The 24,543-nt window shown below is 40.0% G+C and overlaps 1 protein-coding gene across 1 annotated transcript; it reads left to right on the plus strand.

Annotated features, from left to right (window-relative positions):
* Positions 1 to 982: 982 nt before the first annotated feature.
* RTL4 (retrotransposon Gag like 4) lies at positions 983 to 22,637 on the plus strand. The gene is made up of 3 exons (XM_070366581.1): positions 983 to 1,054; positions 8,132 to 8,326; positions 20,365 to 22,637. The coding sequence occupies exons 1-3, from the start codon at positions 983 to 985 to the stop codon at positions 20,965 to 20,967; spliced, it is 870 nt and encodes a 289-aa protein (XP_070222682.1). The 3' UTR covers positions 20,968 to 22,637.
* Positions 22,638 to 24,543: the final 1,906 nt, after the last annotated feature.

The raw sequence follows: 24,543 nt of genomic DNA on the forward strand, positions 1-24,543 counted from the left end.
ACATGGAACATTCTCCAAGATGGATCACACCTTGGACTACAAATTAAGCCTCAGCAAATTTAAGGAAATTGAAATCATATCAAGTATCTTTTCTAACCACAACCATATGAGATTATAAATCACTTACAGGAAAAACATGTTAAAAAACAAAAAAACTAACACGGGGAGGCTAAACAGTATGTTACTGAGCAATCAGTGGAGCACTGAAGACATCAAAGAGGAAATTAAAAAAAATACCTAGAGGCAAATGACAATGAAAACATTATGATCCAAAACCTATGGGATGCAGCCAAAGCAGTTTCTAAGAGAGAAGTTTAGAGCATTACAATCTTACCTCAGGAAACAAGAAAAATCTCAAGTAAACAATTTAATCATACACCTTATGCAACTAGAGAAAGAAGAACAAACAAAACCTGAAGTTAGTGGAAGGAAAGAAATCATAAAGAACAGAGCAGAAATTAATAAAATAGAGACAAAGAAAACAATAGCAAAGATCAATGAAACTAAAAGCTGGTTCTTTGAAAAGGTGGACAAAATAGATAGACCTTTAGCCAGACTCATCAGGATAAAAAGGGAGAGGGCTCAAATCAATAAAATGAGAAAATAAAAAGGAGAAGTTACAACTGACACCACAGAAAGGCTCATTAGAGACTACTATAAGCAACTATTTTCCAATAGAATGGACAACCTAGAAGAAATGAAGAAATGGAATACAGTGTTTAAAAGGCTTCCAGGACTGAACAAAAAAGAAATAGTATGAACAGACCAATCACAAATACTGAAATTTAAACTGTGATTTTAAAAACTTCCAACAAACAAAAGCCCAAGACTAGATGACTTCACTAGCAAATTCTATCAAATATTTTGAGAATATTTATCTTTATCAACAGTGAAAAACTAAAAGCATTTCCTCTAAGGTCAGGAACAAGAAGGGTGCCCACTCTCACTACTTTTATTCAACATAGTTTTTGAACTCCTAGCCATGTCAATCAGAGAAGAAAAAGCAATCCGGATTGAAAAAGAAGTAAAGCTGTCAGCATTTGCAGATGACATGGTACTATATATAGAAAACCAGAAAACTACTAGTGTTCATCAATGAATTTGGTAAAGTTTCGGCATATGAAAGTAATACACAGAAATCTCTTGCATTTCTATACACTAACAATGAACAATCAGAAGGAGAAATCAAAGAAGCAATCCACTTACCATTACATCAAAAAGGATAAACCTACCTAAGGAGACAAAAGCCCTGTACTCCAAAAACTATAAGATGCTGATGATGATCAAAGATGACACAGATAGAGAGACGCACCATGTTCTTGGATTGGAAGAATCAATATTGTGACAATGACTATAATACCCAAAGCAATCTACAGATTCAATGCAATCCCTATAAAATTACCAATGGCACTTTTCACCAAATTAGAACAAAAAAATTTTACAACTTATATGGAAATACAAAAGACCATGAATAGCCAAAGCAATCTTGTCACAGAAAAACAGAGCTGGAGGAATCAGGCTCCCTGACTTCAGACTATACTGCAAAGGTACAGTCATCAGAACAGTATGGTACTGGCACAAAAACAGAAATATAGATCAATGGAACAGGATAGAAAGCCTAAAGAAAAATCCATGCACCTATGGTCACCTAATCTATTACAAAGGAGGCAAGAATGTACAATAGAGAAAAGACAGTCTTTTCAATAAGTGGTACTGGGAAAACTGGACAATACATGTAATTGAATGAAATTAGAACATTCCCTCGGAGAAGGCAATGGCACCCCACTCCAGTACTCTTGCCTGGAAAATCCCATGGACAGAGGAGCCTGGTAGACTGCAGTCCATGGGGTCTCGAAGAGTCAGACACGACTGAATGACTTCACTTTCACTTTTAACTTTCATGCATTGGAGAAGGAAATGGCAACCCAGTCCAGTGTTATTACCTGGAGAATCCCAGGGACAGGGGAGCCTCATGGGCTGCCGTCCATTGGGTCGCACAGAGTCGGATACGACTGAAGCGACTTAGCAGCAGCAGCAGAACATTCCCAAACACCATATAGGACTTCCCTGGTGGCTCAGACGGTAAAAGCGTCTGCCTACAATGTGGGAGACCTGGGTTCGATCCCTGGGTCGGGAAGATTCTCTGGAGAAGGAAATGGCAACCCACTCCAGTATTCTTGCCTGGAAAATCCCATGGATGGAGGAGCCCGGTAAGCTACAGTCCGTGGGGTCGCAAAGAGTCGGACATGACTGAGCAACTTCACTTTAAATCCATACAGAAAAATAAACCCAAAATGGATTAAAAATACCTAAATGTAAGGCTAGATACTATTAAACTGTTACAGGAAAGCATAGGTAGATACTCTTTGACATAAATTACAGCAATATCTTTTTGGATACATCTCCTTGAGTAATGGAAATAAAAACAAAAATTAATAAGTGGGACCTAATTACATTTAAACAGAGAAGGTGATGGCACCCCACTCCAGGACTCTTGCCTGGAAAATCCCATGGATGGAGGAGCCTGGTTGGCTGCAGTCTATGGGGTCGCTAAGAGTCAGACATAACTGAGCGACTTCACTTTCTCTTTTCACCTTCATGCATTGGAGAAGGAAATGGCAACCCACTCCAGTGTTCTTGCCTGGAGAATCCCAGGGACAGGGGAGCCTGGTGGGCTGCCGTCTCTGGGGTTGCACAGAGTCGGACATGACTGAAGCGACTTAGCAGCAGCAGCAGCAGCAATTACACTTAAAAGCTTTCGCACAATGAAGTAAACCAAAATGAAAAGATAACATATGAACTAGGAGAAAATATTTGCAAATGATGCTACTGACAAGGGGTTAATTTCTAAAATATACAAACAGCTCAAATAGCTTAATTTCAAAAAAAGCAAACAACCCAATAAAGAATGGGCATAAGACCTAAACACACATTTCTCCAAAGAAGACATACAGATGGCCAACAGGCACCTGAAAAGGTGCTCAACATCACTAATTATTGCTAAGCTAAGTCACTTCAGTCGTGTCCGACTCTGTGCGACCCCATAGACGGCAGCCCACCAGGCTCCCCCATCCCTGGGATTCTCCAGGCAAGAACACTGGAGTGGGTTGCCATTTCCTTCTCCAGTGCAGGAAAGTGAAAAGTGAAAAGTGAAAGTGAAGTCGCTCAGTCGTGTCCGACTCCTAGCGACCCCATGGACTACAGCCTACCAGGCTCCTCCATCCATGGGATTTTCCAGGCAAGAGTACTGGAGTGGGGTGCCATTGCCTTCTCCCCACTAATTATTAGAGAAATGCAAATCAAAACTTCAGTGAAGTATCACCTCACTCCAGTCAGAATGCCCATCATTAAAGTCAACAAATAATAATTTCTTGACAGAATATGTAGAAAAGGGAACTGTCCTACTCCATTGATAGGAATGTAAATTTGTACAGCTACTATGGAGAACAATACGGAGGGTCCTTAAAAAACTAAAAAGATCTACCATATGATCCGACAATCCCACTCCTGGGCATATATCTGGAGAAAATCATAATTTGAAAAGATACAGGCACCACAATGTTCATTGCAGCAATATTTACAATAGCCAAGACATGCAAACAATGTAAATGTTCATCAACAGATGAATGGATAAAGAAGACATGGTACATGTATACAATGGAATATTACTCAGCCATAAGAGTGAAATAATGCCATTAGCAGCAAAATGGATAGACCTAGATATTATAATACTGTGAGAAATCAGGCAAAAAAAGACAAATACCATATGATATCACTTATATTTGGAATCTTAAAAAAATGGTACAAATGTTCTTATTTACAAAACAGAAATAGAGTCACAGATGTAGAAAACAAACTTAAGGTTACCACAGGGAAAGGGGAAGAGGAATAAATTATCAGATTGGGAGTGACATATACAGGCTATGGTATATAAAATAGATAATTAATAAAGACCTACTATATAGCACAGGGAACTCTACTCAATATTCTAATATTCTAACTCAATATTCTGATATTCTATGCTCAATATTCTATATGGGAAAAATCTAAAAACATGGATGTGTATATATGTATAACTACGTATGTATAACTGATTCACTGTATATATATAACTATATACGTATAACTGATATATATATGTATGCATAACTGATTCACCTTGCTGTATACCTGAAACTAACACAACACTGTAAATCAACTATACTTCAATAAGAACGAAAAATAAATAAAATAAATTCAGGGGTGAGGGGTGTCCATACAGAGCCCAGAACCAGGAAAGTAAACCTATCAGCTTCCTCCAGTTCCTCATAGCTCCATCTCCTTATAGGCTTCTCTTGTAAGCCTCAACTTACACTGGTTCTTCTTTTTATTTATTTATATAATTTATTTATTTTCATTGAAGGCTAATTACTTTACAATAGTGGTTTTTGCCATCCATTGACATGAATCAGCCACGGGTATACACGTGTACCCCATCCCAAACCCCCATCCCACTTCCCTCCCCATCCTATCCCTCTGGGTTGTCCCAGTACACCAGCTATGAGTGCCCTGTTTCATGCATCAAACTTGGACTGTCTATTTCACATATGGTAATATACATGTTTCAATGCTATTCTCTCAAATCATCCCACCCTTGACTTCTCCCACAGAGTCCAAAAGTCTGTTCTTTGTATCTGTGTCTCTTTTGCTGTCTCACACTGGTTCTTGGACCAATACTGATAGAGTCATGAGGGCTTTACACTGATTAAACCACTACCACTAAATCAAAGGTAGGGAGTATGGGGATCTGAAATGAAATATTGCTTTAGCAACACTGTGTCAATAGTGAGGTTAATGGCCAGTTTGCAGCATTCTCATATCCTCTGCAATGCTGGCCAAACTTGACTGAGTTAACATACAAATAAGTAAAATAAGTACAAATAACAAGGGATATCGCTGGGAACTTTTTACTCTGGCACTGCTTCAGGGTCTCACTGCAGACTGAATCCCTGATGCCTGGTGGCAGATCACAACAAGTTTCCTTTATGATGACACATTCTTATAGAAGACAGGAAGACTTGACAGTCTGACAGATACTTGAAGTGTGAAGATGAATAAAAGATACATCACTAGTGATGGGTGTATGTGTGTGTATATATATATATATATATATAAGCTGTCAGTCAATGTAAGCAGTATTCTAAAAACATACAATACCATATCAGTGCTAGAAGATGTTGGATACAAAAAAGAATTGGCAGATGGACAATTTGATAGTCAGGTCTATGTGGATGTAAAAACCAAGCTGAGGAGGAGTAGCCCTGATTTGAGAATCAAATTTGGAAGCTTTGCTTTCTTTCCCTTTGACTTCCCTCAAGGGCTATATTATTAGCCAGATGATCATCTAGGTACTACGTTTAATGTGAGTGACATCAGGCATGAAATTCTACCTGAAACATCTTACTCACTGCCTGTTGTTTTGTCTGAAATTCTACCATCAGAGATTCTTATATGGAGCATACTACAACTCAGATACTCTGGGAAGAGGAAATCTCTAGCTTACTCTAGTGAAGATTGATTTCCAGCCATTTCTGCTACTATGGAATTAAGGATTGTGGGTTAGCCAGAAGTCAGGTGAGAGGAAAGAGAACGGGAACAAAGAATCATAAGGCACAGAATTTCAATATTATCTGCTTCACAGTGTCATAGAAATATCTGAGGATATTCATCTAACCTTTTCCTGGTATATGAATCTGCTTAAGAACATCCCCATGAAATGTTCATCCAGTTGCTACTTGAAAACGTCTAATGATAGGAAGGGCCTTAATTATTAAAGTTCACTCTATTATAAGGCAGTTCTAAAATCTAGTAAGTTCTATGCTATAGGAATCCCAAATTTTCCTCCTTGCATCTTCCATACGACTACTGTTTGTTCTTTATAGACTGCCTCCCATGAAGGCTCTCTGGACAGGTACAGGCATCTTTACTGATTCCCACACAATTTGTGTATGTTAGTCACTCAGTTGTGTTCGATTCTTTGTGACTCTGTGGACTGTAGCCCTCCAGGCATCTCTGTCCATGGAATTCTCCAGGCAAGAATACTGAAGTGGGTAGCCATTTCCTTCTCCAGGGGATCTTCCTGACCTAAGGATTGAACCCGGTTCTCACTGTAGGCAGATTCTCTACCATCTGAGCAAACAGGGAAATCCCACTGATTTCCTACCCCTAGGTAATAAATAAAGCTTCTCCTCCCACTTCTTACCACATTTCTCAAAGAACATAAAGGTAGGATGATAGTGACCAGCCAATAGCAGAAAGGTCTAATGGCTCAATGTGCTTTTGGAGCTTCTCTAAAACCCCATACAAATAAAATGTAAAAGACTGACAATGCCAAATGTTGGCAAGGGTGTATGACTAGAATACTCGTATACTGTTGATAAGAATACAAAAGAGCATAGTCACTTTGTTCAGTATCTTATGAAGTCACACATTCTTACCACATGACCTACACCTCAGTATTTAACCCATGATAAATGAAAATATATGTATGCACCCAGACTTATACACAAATGGTCATAGCAGCTTTACTTGTAATGACCCCAAATTGGAAACAACCTAAATATCCATCAGTAAGGCAAAACAAGATGTGTTACATCCATACCACAAAATATTTTTGGCAATAAAAAGGAATGAGGTCCTGATATATGCCACAACATAGATATACCTCAAAAACATGCCAAGTGAAGGAAGTCAATCACAAAATACCACATACTGTATGATTACATTTATATGAAATGTCCAGAAAGGGCAAATCTATACAACTAGAAAGTAGATTCATGATTACCTGGGGTCAAGGGGGAAACTGACTACAAAGGAATGTGATAGAATTTTGAAATAATGGAAATATTTTACATCTCAAATATGGTGGTTTATACACCACACACACACACACACATTTGTCAAAACTCATTAACTCTACATACTAAATTGATGAATTTCATTATGTGTAAATTATATCTTCAATATATTTTCAGATTTTTTAAGGTCAGGCAGAGCCCACCTTTCTGCAGAATCATGTTACTGCTGGTCTCTTTGCATCCCCAGTTATCCTCTGGGAACTCTATTTGCCAATGTCAGTACAGACACTGCCAATCCTCAATACAGAGGTCACCAAGAACACAGGTTCACAAGTAGGCGGAAAGAGCTAAGTCTTATTGGAAATATGATTCAATGAGAAAAGATGGAGAAGTAGATGTGACCTTACTGAAATCTGGAGCTCAAGACAGAAGGGCTTTGCAAAGAGGGCATTTTGAGTTTATTATGAGCAAAGGCCGTAAATCCAGTGACAGCATTTTCTCACCTGTGATGGATGTGAAGAAGGGAGCTGTCTACTTGTCATTTATGAAGTAGTTCCCTGCCATAATATCTGTACTTAGAGTGCCATCAGAGTTGGCCCCTCTAACAATAGTTCTTCCCTTTACTTTTCTTTTTGCTCCAGACAAATTTCAAGCAGTTCAAGAGATACTTTCCTTGAAAGGCCTTTTATTTTTGGTCCAACTAGACCTGTGTCAGTACTGAGTCATTAACTCTTAGAGGGAGAAGACTTGCGGGGAGTTTCATATTATTCTTATATGATCTTCCAGAGCTTATAAATCAGTTAAGATCATTATTAGTTACTTTACAGGCCAGGAAATTGAGGTATGTAACATTAAAAAATCTTGCCCAAGTTGTCCTAATATGTGGAGCTCATATTCCGATAGAACTGGAACCCCATTGTGACTCCAGAGCCTGGACTTTTAACCGTCGTATCCTTATATTTCAGGCTGTTAAAATAATAACTATAAACAGTTGTTATGAACTGGGTTCTGAGACAAGCAGTTTGCATAACATTACTTCAATAATTCTAGAATGCCTGTGCTCCATGAGGACTCACTACTGCTTTCCAGTTCCCAACACAGCACCTAAAATATTACAGATACTCAACCAAGATTTATTATGTAAAAGCCCTCTGTAGTAGATATTAGTGGCCACATTTTTGTTAAAAAAAAAAAAAAAAAGAACTTCAAGGATATGAACTTGCTGAGTTTACAGAGCTCTGAGCTGGCAGAGCCCCAGGTTCTATCACCTCGTACCTGGTATCTGTCCCAATCAGTGTCAGGGCACTGGGGACTGTCAGCCAGTGAAAATGGAGCACTCTAGCAGTCAGACCACAGAACTAAGGTTGCTGCTGCTACTTGAGATGCTAGAGATTCCCACTACTTCCTATTTCACCTTTTTCCATCCTCCAGAATCTGCTCCACTGCTGAAGCTTGTGACCTGCCTATGTTTGGAGCACAAAATGGGAGAGGTAAATAATTCTGTCTTCACTTAAGGTGGTTGAAAATATTATATTGTTAAATAATTCTTGCCTGGATCATTTTGTATTCATTTTCTTTCCAAATCTGATGGATAATTTTTTTGACCTAATGGCACCCCATTCCAGTACTCTTGCCTGGAAAATCCTACGGATGGAGGAGCCTGGTAGGCTGCAGTCCATGGGGTCGCTAGAGTCGGACACGACTCAGCGACTTCACTTTCACTTTCCACTTCCATGCATTGGAGAAGGAAATGGCAACCCACTCCAGTGTTCTTGCCTGGAGAATCCCAGGGACGGGGGAGCCTGGTGGGCTGCTGTCTATGGGGTCGCACAGAGTCAGACATGACTGAAGCGACTTAGCAGCAGCAGTAGCAGAAGGGCCTAGACATATCTGAAACTCTTCTAAGAAGAGAATAGCCACAAACTAAATGACCCATTTGCCCAAGTGTAGTACATTCTCACGACTTCCCTGGTGGCTCAGATGGTAAAGAATCAGCCTGCAATGTGGGAAACACGGGTTCAGTCCCTGGGCTGGGACGATGCCCTGGAGGAGGGCATAGCAACCCACTCCACTGTTCTTGCCTGGAGAATCACATGGACAGAGGAGCCTGATGGGCTATATTCTCAAAGATCTTTAAGGCTTCTCACTGCTCTGGCTAAGGTCACCATAAGTCCAGGGCTGGAACATCTTCCTCCTGAGCATTAGTCTTACTGCCACAAGTCTTTCTTTGTCTATATTTCTATCTAGTTAACTCAGGTTATCTGTAATGCAAAAACATGATGATATGCACTGCAGCAGGGCTAGCTTGTTCAGTCACTTCAGGGACAAATAATAGAAGTTATATCAGGAATGGGAAACAGTAAAACCAATTAGCTACTATCTAGTTTTAACTGTGTCTGCCATGGGCAGACATTATAAATTCAGCAAAAAATTACTGAATGCCTCTATGTCTAAAGAAGTATGCTAGGACCTAGGGATACAGAGTGAAACTACATGACTCTTATCTTGATTAACCCATAGTCCAGTAGGAAAAACAAGCAGGTAATAATTAAGTACAAGTATTACAATTGCTATGACTGCTACAAAGGAGAAAAACTGACAGGTTTTTATGCTAAGTGACTTAGTTTAAGCCACTTGCTCAACACCAAGAATCACCTTCCTCCCAGATGGTGAGGACACTGGAGCTGGTGACAGGGATATTTGAAAGGTAACCTTTCAATGTCTGCAGAAAACATGCTGTCAGGGGCATCTATCATTGCTGTCTGCTGAATGCCAAGAGTTTTATACACAGTATCTCAACTCATCACAGCTACTTTGCACTACAGATTTTACAGATGTTAAAACTAAGGTTCAGAGAGGTAACTTGCCCAAGCTATCAAAGCTTTGGCTTTGAATTTAGATTGGGATTTTAACCTAAATTCTATCTAACTCCCAAGCCCATGATTTTTCACTGTTTCAAACTACTTTTAGGATGCAGTGTTGTTAGGAGCAAGAGTTGAGGATTCTAGTCCAAGATCTAATACTAAATAGTTGTATAAGTGTGTTAGTCACTCAGTCATGTCCAACTCCCTGTGACCCCGTGGACAGTAGCCCACCAGGTTCCTCTGTCCATGGAATTCTCCAGGCAAGAATACTGGAGTGGGCAGCCATACCCTTCCTCAGGCGATCTTCCCAACCCAGGGATCAAACCCGGGTCTCCTTCATTGAAGGCAGATTCTTTACCATCTGAACCACCAGGGAAGATAAATAGTTATATATCCTTAGACAATTCTTTTTTATCTGTTGGTGGGAGTGTTGAATACATGCCTTGCTTACTTTGCAGTTTAGAAAGATGATAAATGAGACAGTACGAGAAGACTTAGATGAAACAAAATGCTCTGGATATGTGTGGGATGTTACCAGTTATTGAATACTTTAAAAGGTTTCCTCTATCATACTCTCATAATCCCTGCATTGCGTGTTCACTCATCGTCAAGCCTGGGAGAGGAAAGAAAGGCTAACTGGAAAAGTTTGGGATTGGAACCTAGCAAAGAGAGTCATAACATGACCTGAATAATTTTCCAATTCCTGAGCCTTAAATTCCTCATTTCTAAAGTTGCTTCTTATAATTGAAAAACATGATATGTACTAAGTTGCTTATGTTAATTTTTCCCCACCTTGACCAGGGCTGCAGATTGCCTGCATAGCACAGGGACCTGGCAAAGCAAAAAAAAAAAAAAGTTTAAATCTAAGTGGGCTAGGCTCTGTTAGCTCATCAGTTGCAAGTGGTGTTCAGCACTAAGTGAATTGCACTTAATGAATTAAAGACGAAAGAGGCAGCAGGGAGCACGAATGCAGGAGAAGACCTTTCACTTCAAATTTAAAGAGCTCATTTTATGACTATTTGAGATCTGCAGATCAGAATGTTTCCATTCTTCCTCTAATTGTTTACTTGAAACAGTATATGCTCTTTAAAATGATGGAGGCATGGGGAATGAACAGAGGAATCAAGCTAAGTCCTCAAATTGGTAAACAAAACCTGCTGTATCTTAGTGACTGAGTCTCCTGTAGGAACAGGAGCTGTGAGGTAGGTGGACAAGATGGGTAAGGTTCAGGTTGGCTGTAGATCTGAGGATCAGATTCTAGATTACATAAAATAATGGTCAGTGTCATCGTCTGTCTTTTAGCTGTGTGCTCAAGCAAATTATAGAATCTATAGCTTTGAGATGATTACAGCATCTTCATGGTGCCTCCCTTTTATCTGATTCATGGAGTCTCCACTCTAATAAATCTCTGAGCAGTAATCCTAACTCTGTTTACATTTTTCCAATATATGAAACTCATAAATTACTTCACGGAGGTAATCATCCAGTTTCCACCCCCAGCCTCCCAAATATATCTTCAGGTAGCTCCTTCTTTGTCTCTGAGAATAAGTATTCCACACAAGAGCCCTTCAGAACAGTTACACGTGTACCAAGCTTCCCTTTTGACCCTTGACTTTGCTTTACATCTCAGTATCTTAGTTTTCTGACCTGGAAAAAGATAAAATTGCAGTCAAAATTGAATGTGATAATATTAAAGTGATTTTTAAGATACTTAAATCTCTATACACATAGACAGTGAAGCTCTGTGAGGATGAGAACCTAATCATTCTTTTTTGGTTATTCTTTTAATATTTTCATGTATTGATTAGATAGGTGTGGTGATAGCTCCACCCAGATTTATGGAGATGGTCCCAATTTAAAAATGTTATCTCATTATTCTTATAAAACAAGACAAGGTACACATTCAGTTATGCAAAGCACTCTCCCAGATCGCTTTCTTGAACCTAGAAGTAGTAAAGAAGTCTTCGTCAGACATCATCATTTGTTTCGCTTTGCCAAAAAAAAAAAAAAATCACTGAATTTATGGGATTTAAGGAAGTAGGGAAGATAGTGAATGTAAAGCCCAAAACTGATGATAATAATGCCTGCTAGTCCTTCCTTCAAGCTCAGATCACTTCTACAGAGTTGCTATTCCCTGCTCTCACTCAGCTTCCTAACATTTGGACAAGATTTTCATGGCTGGATTCCAGGTCTGATTTTTCTTATCACAATTTTAACCTCGTGCTAAGTCGCTTCAGACATGTCTAACTCTTTGCAATTCTATTAGGCTTCTCTGTCCTTGGGATTCTCCAGGCAAGAATACTGGAGTGGGTTGCCATTTCCTTCTCCAGGGGATCTTCCTGACCCAGGGATCAAACCCATGTCTCTTCCATCCCCTGCATTGAAGGCACCACCTGGGATGTGCAAGGTATTGAGGGAGCTTAAAGGAAAGAACATACAATCATGTGTCCTTCATGGAATGAATAAGTTGTAAGGGTGTGAGTAGTCAGAGAGACTGTATTGAGGAGGGTGAACTTAAGGTGAGTATAGGAGGAAAAGAGCTTTAGAATGAGGGGAGAAAGAGAAAAAAAGCAGGAGTGGGCATGACTACATGTTCTGAAGTGGAGGTAGGAGCTTGGTTTCCTTACATGTAGAATGCATATAATCATACCTACATTGAAGACCGCTGTGAGGATTATAAGGTCTAAGAAAGAGGCAACAAATACATATTCAGCGTGGTGTAGTTACTGCTCCAGAGCCCATGCAGACATTGACAGTCCTTCACAACATTCTACCAGTGAGGCCAGTCACAGGCCCAGGATCCTCTTACACACAGCACCAGGCAGCCAGTACCAATCAGAGTATGCAGTTGGCATAAATTAGGTACTCAAGAAGTCTTAAGTGTTATAACCCCCCAAGACCCACAAAATGTTGGGTACAGCTGAAGGAATGCAGAGCTTGTCCTTCCTAATCTTACTAAACACAGGTGAAAGTCCCTGCATGTACAGTGTGTCAGAGGCCTGCCATGTCTTCATCACTTGAAGGTCTGACATGAGACTCAGAGATAACACTTATGAGCTGTAAGTAGCAGCATACTTGATCTTTAGGAGTTGAAAAACCTCCAGAACATGGCTACTTTCCCTAATGTCTTAATTTACCACTCATATAATTGTTGGTACCCCTTAGGGCCTAAATCAAGTTGGAAAGTATAACCAAGAAGCAATACTGTCTGTTTTGGGGATTTTTCCCTAGACTCTATCTAATGCTCTGTGTTCAGCCCTAGTGATAGGAGGTCTGCATGCATGCTAAATTGCTTCAGTCATGTCTGAATCTTGTGACACAATGCACTGTAACCTGCCAGGGGCTTCTGTACATGAGATTCTCCTGGTAAGAATACTGGAGTGGGTTGCCATGCTTTTCTCCAAGGGATCTTCCAGACCCAGGGATTGATCCCATGACTCTTTTTTTTTTTTAATTTTATTTTATTTTTAAACTTTACATAATTGTATTAGTTTTGCCAAATATCAAAATGAATCCGCCACAGGTATACATGTGTTCCCCATCCTGAACCCTCCTCCCTCCTCCCTCCCCATCCCATGACTCTTATGTCTCCTGCATTGGCAAGCGAGGTTTTGTTGTTGTTGTTGTTGTTGTTTTACCACTAGAATCACCTGGGAATCTAATATGATGTCTACCTATTGGCAGATCACCTTGCCTTCCATCCAGCATCCAAATCCTTGCTTTCCCAGAAAAACTTTCCCAACACTTCTAGACCTTCTTCTTTGTTGAATTGAGAGAAAAGATCAGTGTAAATGGGTCGTGTATTGCAGGGAAGATGTTATTCTGGCTGGTGCCTGAGCAGAATCATTCAAACATGTGATCTGGCTGCCAGCAGAGAGTAGGCAAAGGAGAGAAGGTAGATGAAGGAGAAGACTGGGAAACATGACCTTAAGAGGAATGTTAAATAGGTACATAGAGCAGGGAGGCTGAAGAAACTCCTTAATAGTGCTGTGCACATTAGGAAGGAAAACTGGGAAACTGACAGGGAATATTGGAGAGACATGCTGAACTTCATAAGCAGTTGAACTTAGAAAGCAGCTACACCATGGGTCCAACTGAGCCAGAGGAGGGTTGAAGCTTAAAGGAAAATATGAGGCCTGAGTTATAGCAATAGGTAAATTGATCCCAGCTGTACTACTGTGTCTCTAATATGGGGGTATGAGGACAGTTTTTCAACCTCATTTACAAGGCAGAGTAAAATAGTGTATAACTCTCAGCAGGAACTACAGAGTCCTGAGAGAAGGGTCAACTCAATTGTTACTCTCTCTTTCCTCTGAGGTGTTACATGCCCCAAGCCTGAGCCAGGTCTGTTCTAGCCCACTGTTTAGAGGTGACCATGCAGCCCCAAGTAGAGTCTAGGAATAAGCAAGCCACATCTCACACATTTCAGAGGCCACGTTTGTAGTCAAATGTTTTCTACGCTCAAAAATGTAGATAGTCCCAAAGCAGAAAGGGCATTTGGAGACTACTCAGCTTAGAGTTTTTTTTTTAATGTTGCTGGAGAAAGTTTCACAATAGTATTATCCATGGAGCTTAATTGGAATCCAAATTATCTGGTTTCATCCCAGACCCACTGGACTATACTGTCTAGGGGTGAGTCCCAAAAATCTGTATGTTAAAATTCCAGGGGATTCTGGTGAATGCTGATATTTGAAAATCTCTGATAAATATAGGAGTTCTGTGTGGGCAATCACACAATATTCCCAAGGTAAAATCTGAAGACCTCTTAACACAGAATAATTTGGGGTGCCTATAAAAATTCAGATTCCTAGGTCTCCTGCTAACCTTCTGAATCATAATTTCTTATCTTAATAAACCTTAAGAAACCCAATCCTGTCATTATACAGATACAGAAAATGACCGAGAGAGAGGAAGTGACTTGCCAAAAGTTATCATCTATACAATCTATACGATGGTGGCAGAGTTGGAGTCAGAACCAACTCTTCAGAGAAGTCCAAACAGTATGCCCCTTATGGGCATAAGTAGTCACCTTATTAGTGTTATTTGTGTATCAGTTTAGCTCCTATGGGCTTCCCTAGTAGCCCAGATGATAAAGCATCTGCCTAGAAGGCAGGAGACCCAGGTTGATCCCTGGGTCAGGAAGATCCCCTAGAGAAGGAAATGGTTACCCACTCTAGTATTCTTCCCTAGAGAACCCCATGGACAGAGGAGTCTGACAGACTATAGTCCATGGGGTCACAAAGACTCTGAAAAGAGTGAACAACTAACACATACACATTTAGCTTTTTTTTTTAATTTTATTTTATTTTTAAACTTTACAAATTGTATTAGTTTTGCCAAATATCAAAATGAATCCGCCACAGGTATACACATTTAGCTTTTATATTAGCATCCTGTAGAAGATCTGGAGACCACGAGTAAGAATGCAACTACTCTGGGTAGTTGTATAACCCTAGTTCAAAGTGTCTCCTCCAATGGGTTATGTAGAACAGCTTGAAAATAAAGCAGGGTAATGTCTCAAAGCTCTCTTATAAGCAGCAGGGAACGATAGGTCCTTCTCTAAACGAAGTCTCAGGGAACCCCAAAGTGGAGTAATTTTATATCTGGGCAAACTCTTAACTGTGGCTTTGAGTTGAACTGAACACAAATATCAAAGTGACCTGCAATAGTTTACTAAGCCTATTTTTGTGCTATTGCTTTCACAGTTGAAACTCATACTGATTAAGGAAAAATTTAGACATGTGCAGTTTTCCATCAGACCTAGTCCAGGCTTACAAGTTGAATCCCTCGAGACTGTTCATTTGAGTTACAAGCTCTGTTTCTACTTCATCTCCAAAAGATTGTGGTCTGGAACTCCTCCAGACTGTCAGCTCAGCCCCAGGATCTGCTGGGACAATCCAAAGGAAGGCCACTGACTGCTAAAAAGGAGAGTGATTTTCAAAATGATATGTCAAGATAGATTTTCACTGAGGGATTAAGCAATTGTCATTGACAACAGTGCCATTGTATTATTTGAATTTGGGCTAAGGCCTATAATTTTAGCAAGTGTTTCACCAGTGCTACATTAACTAGAAAAAATTAAATTATCTGCCACTTTCAAAACATAATTCTGTGAATAAACAAGAGACCTTAACAGATATTCTGGAACTCCTGAGAGTAGAGGGATAGGGCAGAAAGAAGGGACAGAGAAGGAAAAGTGAATGCAGAGTTCCAAAGAATAGCAAAGAGAGATAAGGAAGCCTTCCTAAGTGAACAATACAAAGAAATAAAGGAAAAGAAGAGAAAGGGAAAGACTAGAGATGTCTTAAGGAAACTTAGAGATACCAAGAGAACATTTCATGTGAAGATGGGCACAATAATAAACAGAAACAGTATGGACCTAAAGAAGCAGAAGAGAGTAAGAAGAGGTGGCAACAATATACAGAAGAACTATACAAAGATGATCTTAATGACCCAGATAACCATGACGGTGTGATCTTCACCTAGAGCCAACATCTTGGAGTGTAAAGACAAGTAGCCTTAGGAATCATCACAATGAATAAAGCTAGTGGAAGTGACGGAATTCCAGCTGAGCTATTTCAAATCCTAAAAGATGATGCTATTAAAGCGCTGCACTCAATATATCAGCGAATTTGTAAAACTCAGCAGTGGCCACAGGACTGGAAAAGCTCACCTTTCATTCCAATACCAAGGAAGGGCCATGCCAAAGAAATTTCAAACTACAGCACAATTGCATTCACTTCATGTCCTAGCAAGGCTATGCTCAAAATCCTCCAAGATAGACTTCAACAGAATGCGAACTAAGAACTTATAGATATACAAGCTGGATTTAGAAAAGGCAGAGGAAGCAGTGATCAAATTACCAACATCTGTTGGATCATAGGAAAAGCAATAGAATTCCAGGAAAATGTCTAGCTCTGCTTCATTGACCACACTAAAGCCTTTGACTGTGTGGATCACAATAAAAGTGGAAAATACTTAAAGAGATGGGGCTACCAGACCACCTTACCTACCTCCTGAGAAACCTGTATGCAGGTCAAGAAGCAAAAGTTAGAGTCAGATATGGAACAACAGACTGGTCCCAAATTAGGACAGGAGAATGTCAAGGCTATATATTGTCATCCTGCTTATTTAATTTATATGCAGAGTACATAACATGAAATGCTGGGCTGGATGAAGCTCAAGCTAGAATCAAGATTGTTGGGAGAAATATCAACAACTGCAGATATGCAGGTGACACCACCCTATGGCAGAAAGCGAAGAAGAACTAAAGAGCTTCTTGATAAAGGTGAAAGAGGAGAGTGAAAAAGCTGGCTTAAATCACAACATTCAGAAAACTAAGATCATGGTATCTGGTCCCATCACTTCATGGCAAATGGATGATGGGAAAACAGTGGAAACAGTGGCAGACTTTATTTTCTTGGGCTCCAAAATCACTGCAGATGGTGACTGCAGCCATGAAATCAAAAGATGCTTCCTCCTTGAAAGTAAAGCTATGACAAACCTAGACAACTCATTTAAAAGCAGAGACTTTACTTTGCCAACAAAGGTCCATATAGTCAAAGCTATGATTATTCGAGTACTCGTGTATGGATGTGAGAGTTGGGCCATAAAGAAGTCTGAGCACTGAAAAGTTGATGCTTTTGAACTATGGGTTGGAGAAAATTCTTGAGAGTCCCTTGGACTGCAAGGAGATCAAGCCAGTCAATCAGAATATTGATTCAGAAATAATTTCTGAAGATTCATTAGAAGGACTGCTGCTGAAGCTGAAGTTCCAATACTTTGGCCACATGATGGGAAGAATTGACTCATTAGAAAAGACCTTGATGGTAGGAAAGATAGAAGGCAGGAGAAAAAGGGGGTGAAAAAGGATGACACAGACGGCATGAGCTTGAGAAAGCGCCAGAAGATGGTAAAGGACACAGGAAGCCTGGTGTGCTGCAGTCCGTGGGGTCATGCAGTCAGACAAGACTGAGTGACTGAACTCCCAAAAGAGTTTGATAGATTTTCACAAACCTTATCTTCAATTCTGAAATCAAAAAGCTCTATACAGCATAATAATTTTTTTTATTAATTTGGTACCAAAACTTATTTTGCTGAAAAACCTGACCCAAACTCACATGAACATAGTCTCATAGTCTTTGAATATTCAGACATTTTTTTTCCTGTAGAAATGTTAATGGCTTAATTATAGGATGTTTTCCCAGACACTACTGAGAGTGTTATCTAATAAACAGTACATACTCTGTGTTGCCTTTCTAAAATTTGACATAATTTAAATTCTAAAACATGGACTGTGGACCTAGAATAATGATAACTAGCATTTATGGAGCATTCACCATCTATACGAAGCTGTACTAATCTCTTTTTATCTCATTTACCCTCATGACACCATGAGGCAGGTATTAAAATCATCTCCATTTTAAAGTTTGGAACTGATTCTCATAGAGTTTAAATAACTTGTCCAGAGTCACACAGCTTTTGGGCAAGCCAAGGTTTTTACCCAGATCAGTATGATTCTATAAACTTCATGCTGAACTCTTGCTCTCTACTACCTGAGAGATATGAACAGTTGTTAAGGACACTGTGGATTATTTGTGGGCTTTATTATGGAGAGAGAAGAGCTTACTACCTATTCTGTTTCATTTCAAAGTCAACCTCCTATGCCCAAATGTCTCCTCCCCATTCCTACTTCTCAGAGATGCAACTAATATGGGTTTATTCCATGATGTTTGTGTGTATGGCTTTTCTCACAAGGACCACCAGCAAAAGGAATCTGCTAGCCAACTGGTACAGGTTCCTGGTATCCATCCAGACTTACTGAATCAAAATTGCTAGAGACTGTGACCAAGCAGATTCTTATACACATTGAGGGGGAAAAAATGAATGCCCTGAGAAAGGCTAATCATTAACCTTCAATAATTAATTAACATCAGTTGACACCTAGCTGTATTGGCAGAAGTAAACTTATGGATGGGCCCTGGAAAGTGAAAGATGTCTGAAAGGTGAATAGGAAAATAGGTAGATGAGATATGGAAAACAAGATATAGAAAACAAGAAAAGATGTATGACAGTAACTTCCTACTTTGGTATCATGTGATGAGGATAGAGTCTCAGCTTTGGAATTGTCAGCTACATTGGAACAGTCTTGGAAGCAAATCACTCATTTTTTGTTGATACTCAGAGCACCTATCTATTGTATTATTGTTACAACAGCCTTTTAAAGTAGACAAGATAGTCATCCTCATTACATAAAAGAGAAAATCGACAAGCAAACAAGTTCTTCAAATAATCCAGCTGACAGTGTTTGGGTTAGTTTCTAGCCCCCAACTTTACCCTATTTCACTCTTCCAGTAATAACTTCCATAGGTCTAGAGAGGTGGTACCATCATATAAAACCTAGGGAATCAAATCTTACATTCAGTGACATACATTTCTTTTTCCAGTGAGGGCCAATTTAAATGCTGTACTGCACAAAGAAAGGACAATAAGAGAAATTAAATATGTAATAGAATAGTTCAACCAATATATAATATGTTTGGGTTTGTTTTAAATTTTTCCTGGATTCTTTATTCTTGCTGTCTTTTCAGAGAAGACTGAACATTTTGAACTTTATACTTTAAGAATATTCTGTTCTTGTCTCTGAGGTTCTCAATCTCACCTCTTCATCTTGCCTGTGATATTTTAATCATCTCCATGGCAAACAATGTGACCTCAGACACAGACTAGAAAGCCAGAAAAAATACATTAACCATTACCACAGCAATAAGATCCCCACAGCACTGCAGGCTGTGGTTGGAGCACTGAGGATCAAGTTCAACCAGTAAGTATTCCAATTCTGTCAAAGTATTCTCTAGAACAGCACTTCTCAAACTTCAGTGAACATTCAAATCACCTGGAGAATCTTGTTAAAATGGAGTACTGACCCAGTAGTTCTGGGATTGGGCCTTAGAGACGATATTTCCAACAACCTCCCTGGCGATGCCAAAGCTGCCGGTTCCCTAATAGGTTTTGGTGTAGCAAGGGCAAAAAACTGTCATTATGCCAAAGTAGTGTAAGCACATTTGTAGTCCTGGAGGAAGTGCTATTTTGAACAGCAGTCCTGCTGAACATGCCACCTCTGATATTAACTAGTTGTGTGACCCTGGGTAAACATTTTTCATCTCTGGGTCTCTGTTTTTCTCCTCTGTGAAATTATAAATTTGGCCTGGATAATTTTTAAGATCATTTTGGATTGTGATCTTTAGATCACTAAAATTGTTTGAGTCTCTGATTCTCTGACAAAGAAACTAGAACCAAGATTAACATATGGCAAAATACACATATATTACCAAGAAAGGGAGTGGAGAAAGCGATCTACTATATCTTTTGTTTTTATATACTTAATTCCAAAACTTCTATGTGTCCTAAGGTAATTTTTTTTCTTTTGAATGTGCAGAATATTGGCATTCTCCATGAAGAAGATGCAACGTTGAATGGTGGACAACAATTTTGAGCATTTCTCAGCTGTCAGCATACATTTGTGATCTCATAGCTAACAGCTTTGTCTACTTTCTCATGATGCCATTGCTCTGATCACAAAGTAAATCCACTGTCTGCCCACTAGTATCCAGTACTGATACTCAATTCTGCCTAGGCCCACTTGATGGCAGAAGATACAATAGACAATTACAGGGAATCACCAACTATCACCATTGTTGAAGCAGAATGAGAACTTTCTTCCCAAGTTCCAGCAGTCATTTGATGAGCCCACAAAACAGGAAATGAACCGCCTGGTGAATACTAAGGTTGACAAAGAGGACAACTTCTCTCAGCAAAATGCCAGTACATTCCACCTCCTTCCTCAGAATCTGAGATATGATGGATTCAATCAGAGTGATCACTTCCAAGAAGAACCAGCTGACCCCACTCAGGATGAAGTAAGTGGTCCAGATCTGTTGGACAATCTCCCAGACCTTATCACTCAGTGTATTCAGTTGGACAAGAAACACAGTGAGTGGCCAGAGCTTCTAGAGTCAGAGGTCCAGATGCCAGTGTTGGCTCGCTGGATCCACCACCAAGCCTTCTCCAACCCCACAGGTCCAGCACCCAAGGAAGACCGTATACAGCTGCGAGGAAGCCAGCCACCTCTCACTCCAGCCAAACGAGCCCGCCAGCAAGAAGTTCAGGCATGCCTCTACTGCAGCCAGGCTGGTCATGTCACATTAGATTGCCTTGCCAAACGTTCTCGAGCCCCAGAAAGGATAAATAACCCAACTCATCAGTAAGAGGAATCCAGGCAAGACACATTGTAAACATAGCCCGCTCACCTCCAGACTTACTGATTTATATCGTGCATTAATGTTTAAAATACAGATGCAGAACCATGATACCACTTTATGGACAGTCATAAACTCATGCTTCTGAGCATTTCAACAAACAAATCTTGTTCATCAACAAATCTGATCCAGCAATGACGAAAACAACTTCCATGCACTTTCTGAAGCTGGGATTAATTATCCAAGAGGACTAAAACCCAAAGGCAAAACTCTGCCTAGTCTGACCCAATGGAAACCACTTGGCAATGCATTGGAACACTCCATCCACACCAATGGTTAAAAGATACCTGGGTTGAGTTTGCTAGCCCAAGTCTTTGTGTCTATAGTTGGGACCAGGCCTTTTACCTTCATGCTCACTGCTCTGTATCCTAGTTCCTGTAGATTTAGAACTCATGGCTGAGGTCCTGGTTACATTTCCACTGGTTGCAACTAAACAATAACAACTAGTTATCATTGTGTACTCTTTATGTACTTGAACTTTTTACATATAAAAATACCACTTTTTTAATGCGGGCTTCCCAGGTGGCACTAGTAGTAAAGAACCAAACTGCAGCAGATGCAAGAGATGCAGTGTCGATCCTTGGGTTGGGAAGATCACCTAGCGTAGGAAAAGGCAACCCACTCCAGTATGCTTGCCTGGAAGATTCCACGTACAAGGGAGCATGGAGGGCTACAATCCACAGGGTCAAAAAGAGTTGGAGATGAGTGAAGCATGTAATATACATACACTCTATTTTATTCAGAAGAGTTTCCCTCTGCAGCAACATAACCTCCTTCCCCAGATTTCATCACCTCTCAGAACAGACAATTAAACCTGGGCTATGAAGTCCAGTTCACCTCAGGCTTCTAGAAGCCACTTGTTGAGAAATTCCCAATCAGGGACTTCTTGTTCTCTTCGTGACGCCATCCAAGAGCCAGACTGAGTGTATGAATAGGATGCTGGGACAATGCTTTACTTCCTATTAGCTAGCAGTCATTTTGTTTACCACTTCAACATGTTGTTATAGTGACACCATACTCTTCAATTAGGATGAGTTAACTATTTAGCAGAAAGAGAGTTACATGGATGAGTCTTATACCTAAGTCAATTTCTCTGAGAGTAAAACTAAGTAAAATCTGCAGAGAACAAATGACATGTACCCTACTCAGAGGTGCAGTCTGAAATTGCAAAGACTTGGGGAACCTCCAGGTCCAATCAAAGTTGTAGTTTCAGAGGGGCAGATTTGCTACATGATTGATGCCAGCAAGAAGGAAAGAATATAATCATTTTACAAGTCTGAAGAAGGAATCATTAGCAAGTGAATGGTTGGTTTTCATGGGATCTAGAAGTGGGAGGGAACAATTAAAGAGCCATAGGGCGTCATTAATTCTCCAGAGTCAGGGGATATTGACAAGATGATTGGGCAGGTCCATATACAATGGGATAGAGGCACTGGGTCATCCCAATTTATGCCATTAGCCATTAAGATAGTCACCTAGCTCACCTTGCTCTGACTCCGTGCTCTAAGATATAATCTAATATTAATTACTTTCCCACATATACTTTGTTATGGGGAGAAAATTTGCCAACAAGTTCACACAAAGTGTTCTAGCCTGCTTTGCAGTTAATTCTCATTATAAGTGAATAAATTGGTGTTTTACTTATACAGTAGTTTCTGTGGTTTTAATAGCATCGATCCTCCAGACCTCCTAATCACCTACGAGCACACTGGACACAAAATAAGATTCTCACCATGCAAACTCAGCATTCCCAGCATGAACTACAGTGAATTCACGGAAGATTGACCACCCCACCACCCGCCCCCCCAGGAGCCTTGCCTCAACAGTCTCCCTGTTTCTCTCTCTCATATGTCTACAACTCTAATAATATTTCTAATAACCTATGGTTTTCACTTCCTGCACTTACTTCCTACTAAATATCCAGTACCATGGTACCTTGCATAAGTAATTGCTTCTTATAATACCATATAGTTTAATCTAATCATCAGAATATACTGCCCTGGATGAAGACACAACACATGACTGTAGACACGAACCCCTGGCACACACGTTTAGAGAGAGAAGGGTGTATGATTGACCTAATTCTCACCACCTCCATTCTGTTCTGTTGGCAACACATGAGACTTATGTCACTGCCTTCACCTCTATCCATGATGGTTAAAACAAATATCATCTATTTTGGGGACTCTGGAACATATTCACCCAGAACCATCTTGCCTATGACCATAATAGTCATTGCTGAAACAAAATAGAGAATTTAAAGTATACCAGCATCTTGGCAAAATCTGACACCTAATGCCCTTTTGAGAGCTCTGAAAGCTGGTGTTACATCTGTAAACCCTTTTACAAGGATGGCGAGGCTTTCTTACCTCACTATGAGTCCTCAATCCTTGTGTCTCACTTTTCCAGAAAATGGAAAAAAACATTCAATGGACTATAGTGTCACAAATTTTCACTGTCACCTTTGTGTGAGTCACTGCTCACACTTTACAAACAAAAGTACTAGAAGTGAGTTATACTTTAAAAGGTGTAGAATCAGTACAAATAACTTAGTATCTGGACCACACTTTACAGTCATTGATTGCCTCTATAACTTTGAGTTTTCATGCATTAAATTATTGGTATTACTTCCTGGTATTGGCTTTAATTCTGCAGTCTGTTTAAACCTGCTTCTTGCTCACTGATTTCTAGTATATACCTCACATGGCACTGGTTCTCTTATATCTCCACCTCAGTGATAAGCCAACTGTGATTGCATTCTACCCATCCCATTTACTTTGAGATGGAAAACCTTGTAGAATTGCAGTTTTCCCTATGAGTAGAAGACATCCCTTTCAGCATAAAGTCTGGCTTTGTGTGCATCTAGAGAAAAGGAATTAATAATTGGTTTATGTCAGACATCGTGCTCAGTGCTCTGTTAATGATACTCATTGAATTTCACATTACTAAAAAATATAATATCCATTTCTGATATTTAATTTAAGAATTAAATTACATTACAGGGCAAGGTTTTATTATTCAATAACTTATCCACCCTCAGTTCAGTTCAGTCACTCAGTCGTGTCCGAATCTCTGCGACTCCATGAATTGCAATACGCCAGGCCTCCCTGTCCATCACCAACTCCCGGAGTTCACTCAAACTTCCATCCATCGAGTCGGTGATGCCATCCAGCCATCTCATCCTCTGTCGTCGCCTTCTCCTCCTCTGTCATCCCCTTCTCCTCATGCCCCCAATCCCTCCCAGCATCAGAGTCTTTTCCAATGAGTCAACTCTTCGCATGAGGTGGCCAAAGTACTGGATTTTCAGCTTTAGCATCATTCCTTCCAAAGAATACCCAGGACCGATCTCCTTCAGAATGGACTGGTTGGATCTCCTTGCAGTCCAAGGGACTCTCAAGAGTCTTCTCCAACACCACAGTTCAAAAGCATCAATTCTTCGGTGCTCAGCTTTCTTCACAGTTCAACTTTCACATCCATACATGATCACTGGGAAAACCATAGCCTTGACTAGACGGACCTTTGTTG

Source organism: Bos mutus, chromosome X, assembly GCF_027580195.1.
Source record: "Bos mutus isolate GX-2022 chromosome X, NWIPB_WYAK_1.1, whole genome shotgun sequence".
In the NCBI taxonomy this organism is placed as follows: domain Eukaryota; kingdom Metazoa; phylum Chordata; class Mammalia; order Artiodactyla; family Bovidae; genus Bos; species Bos mutus.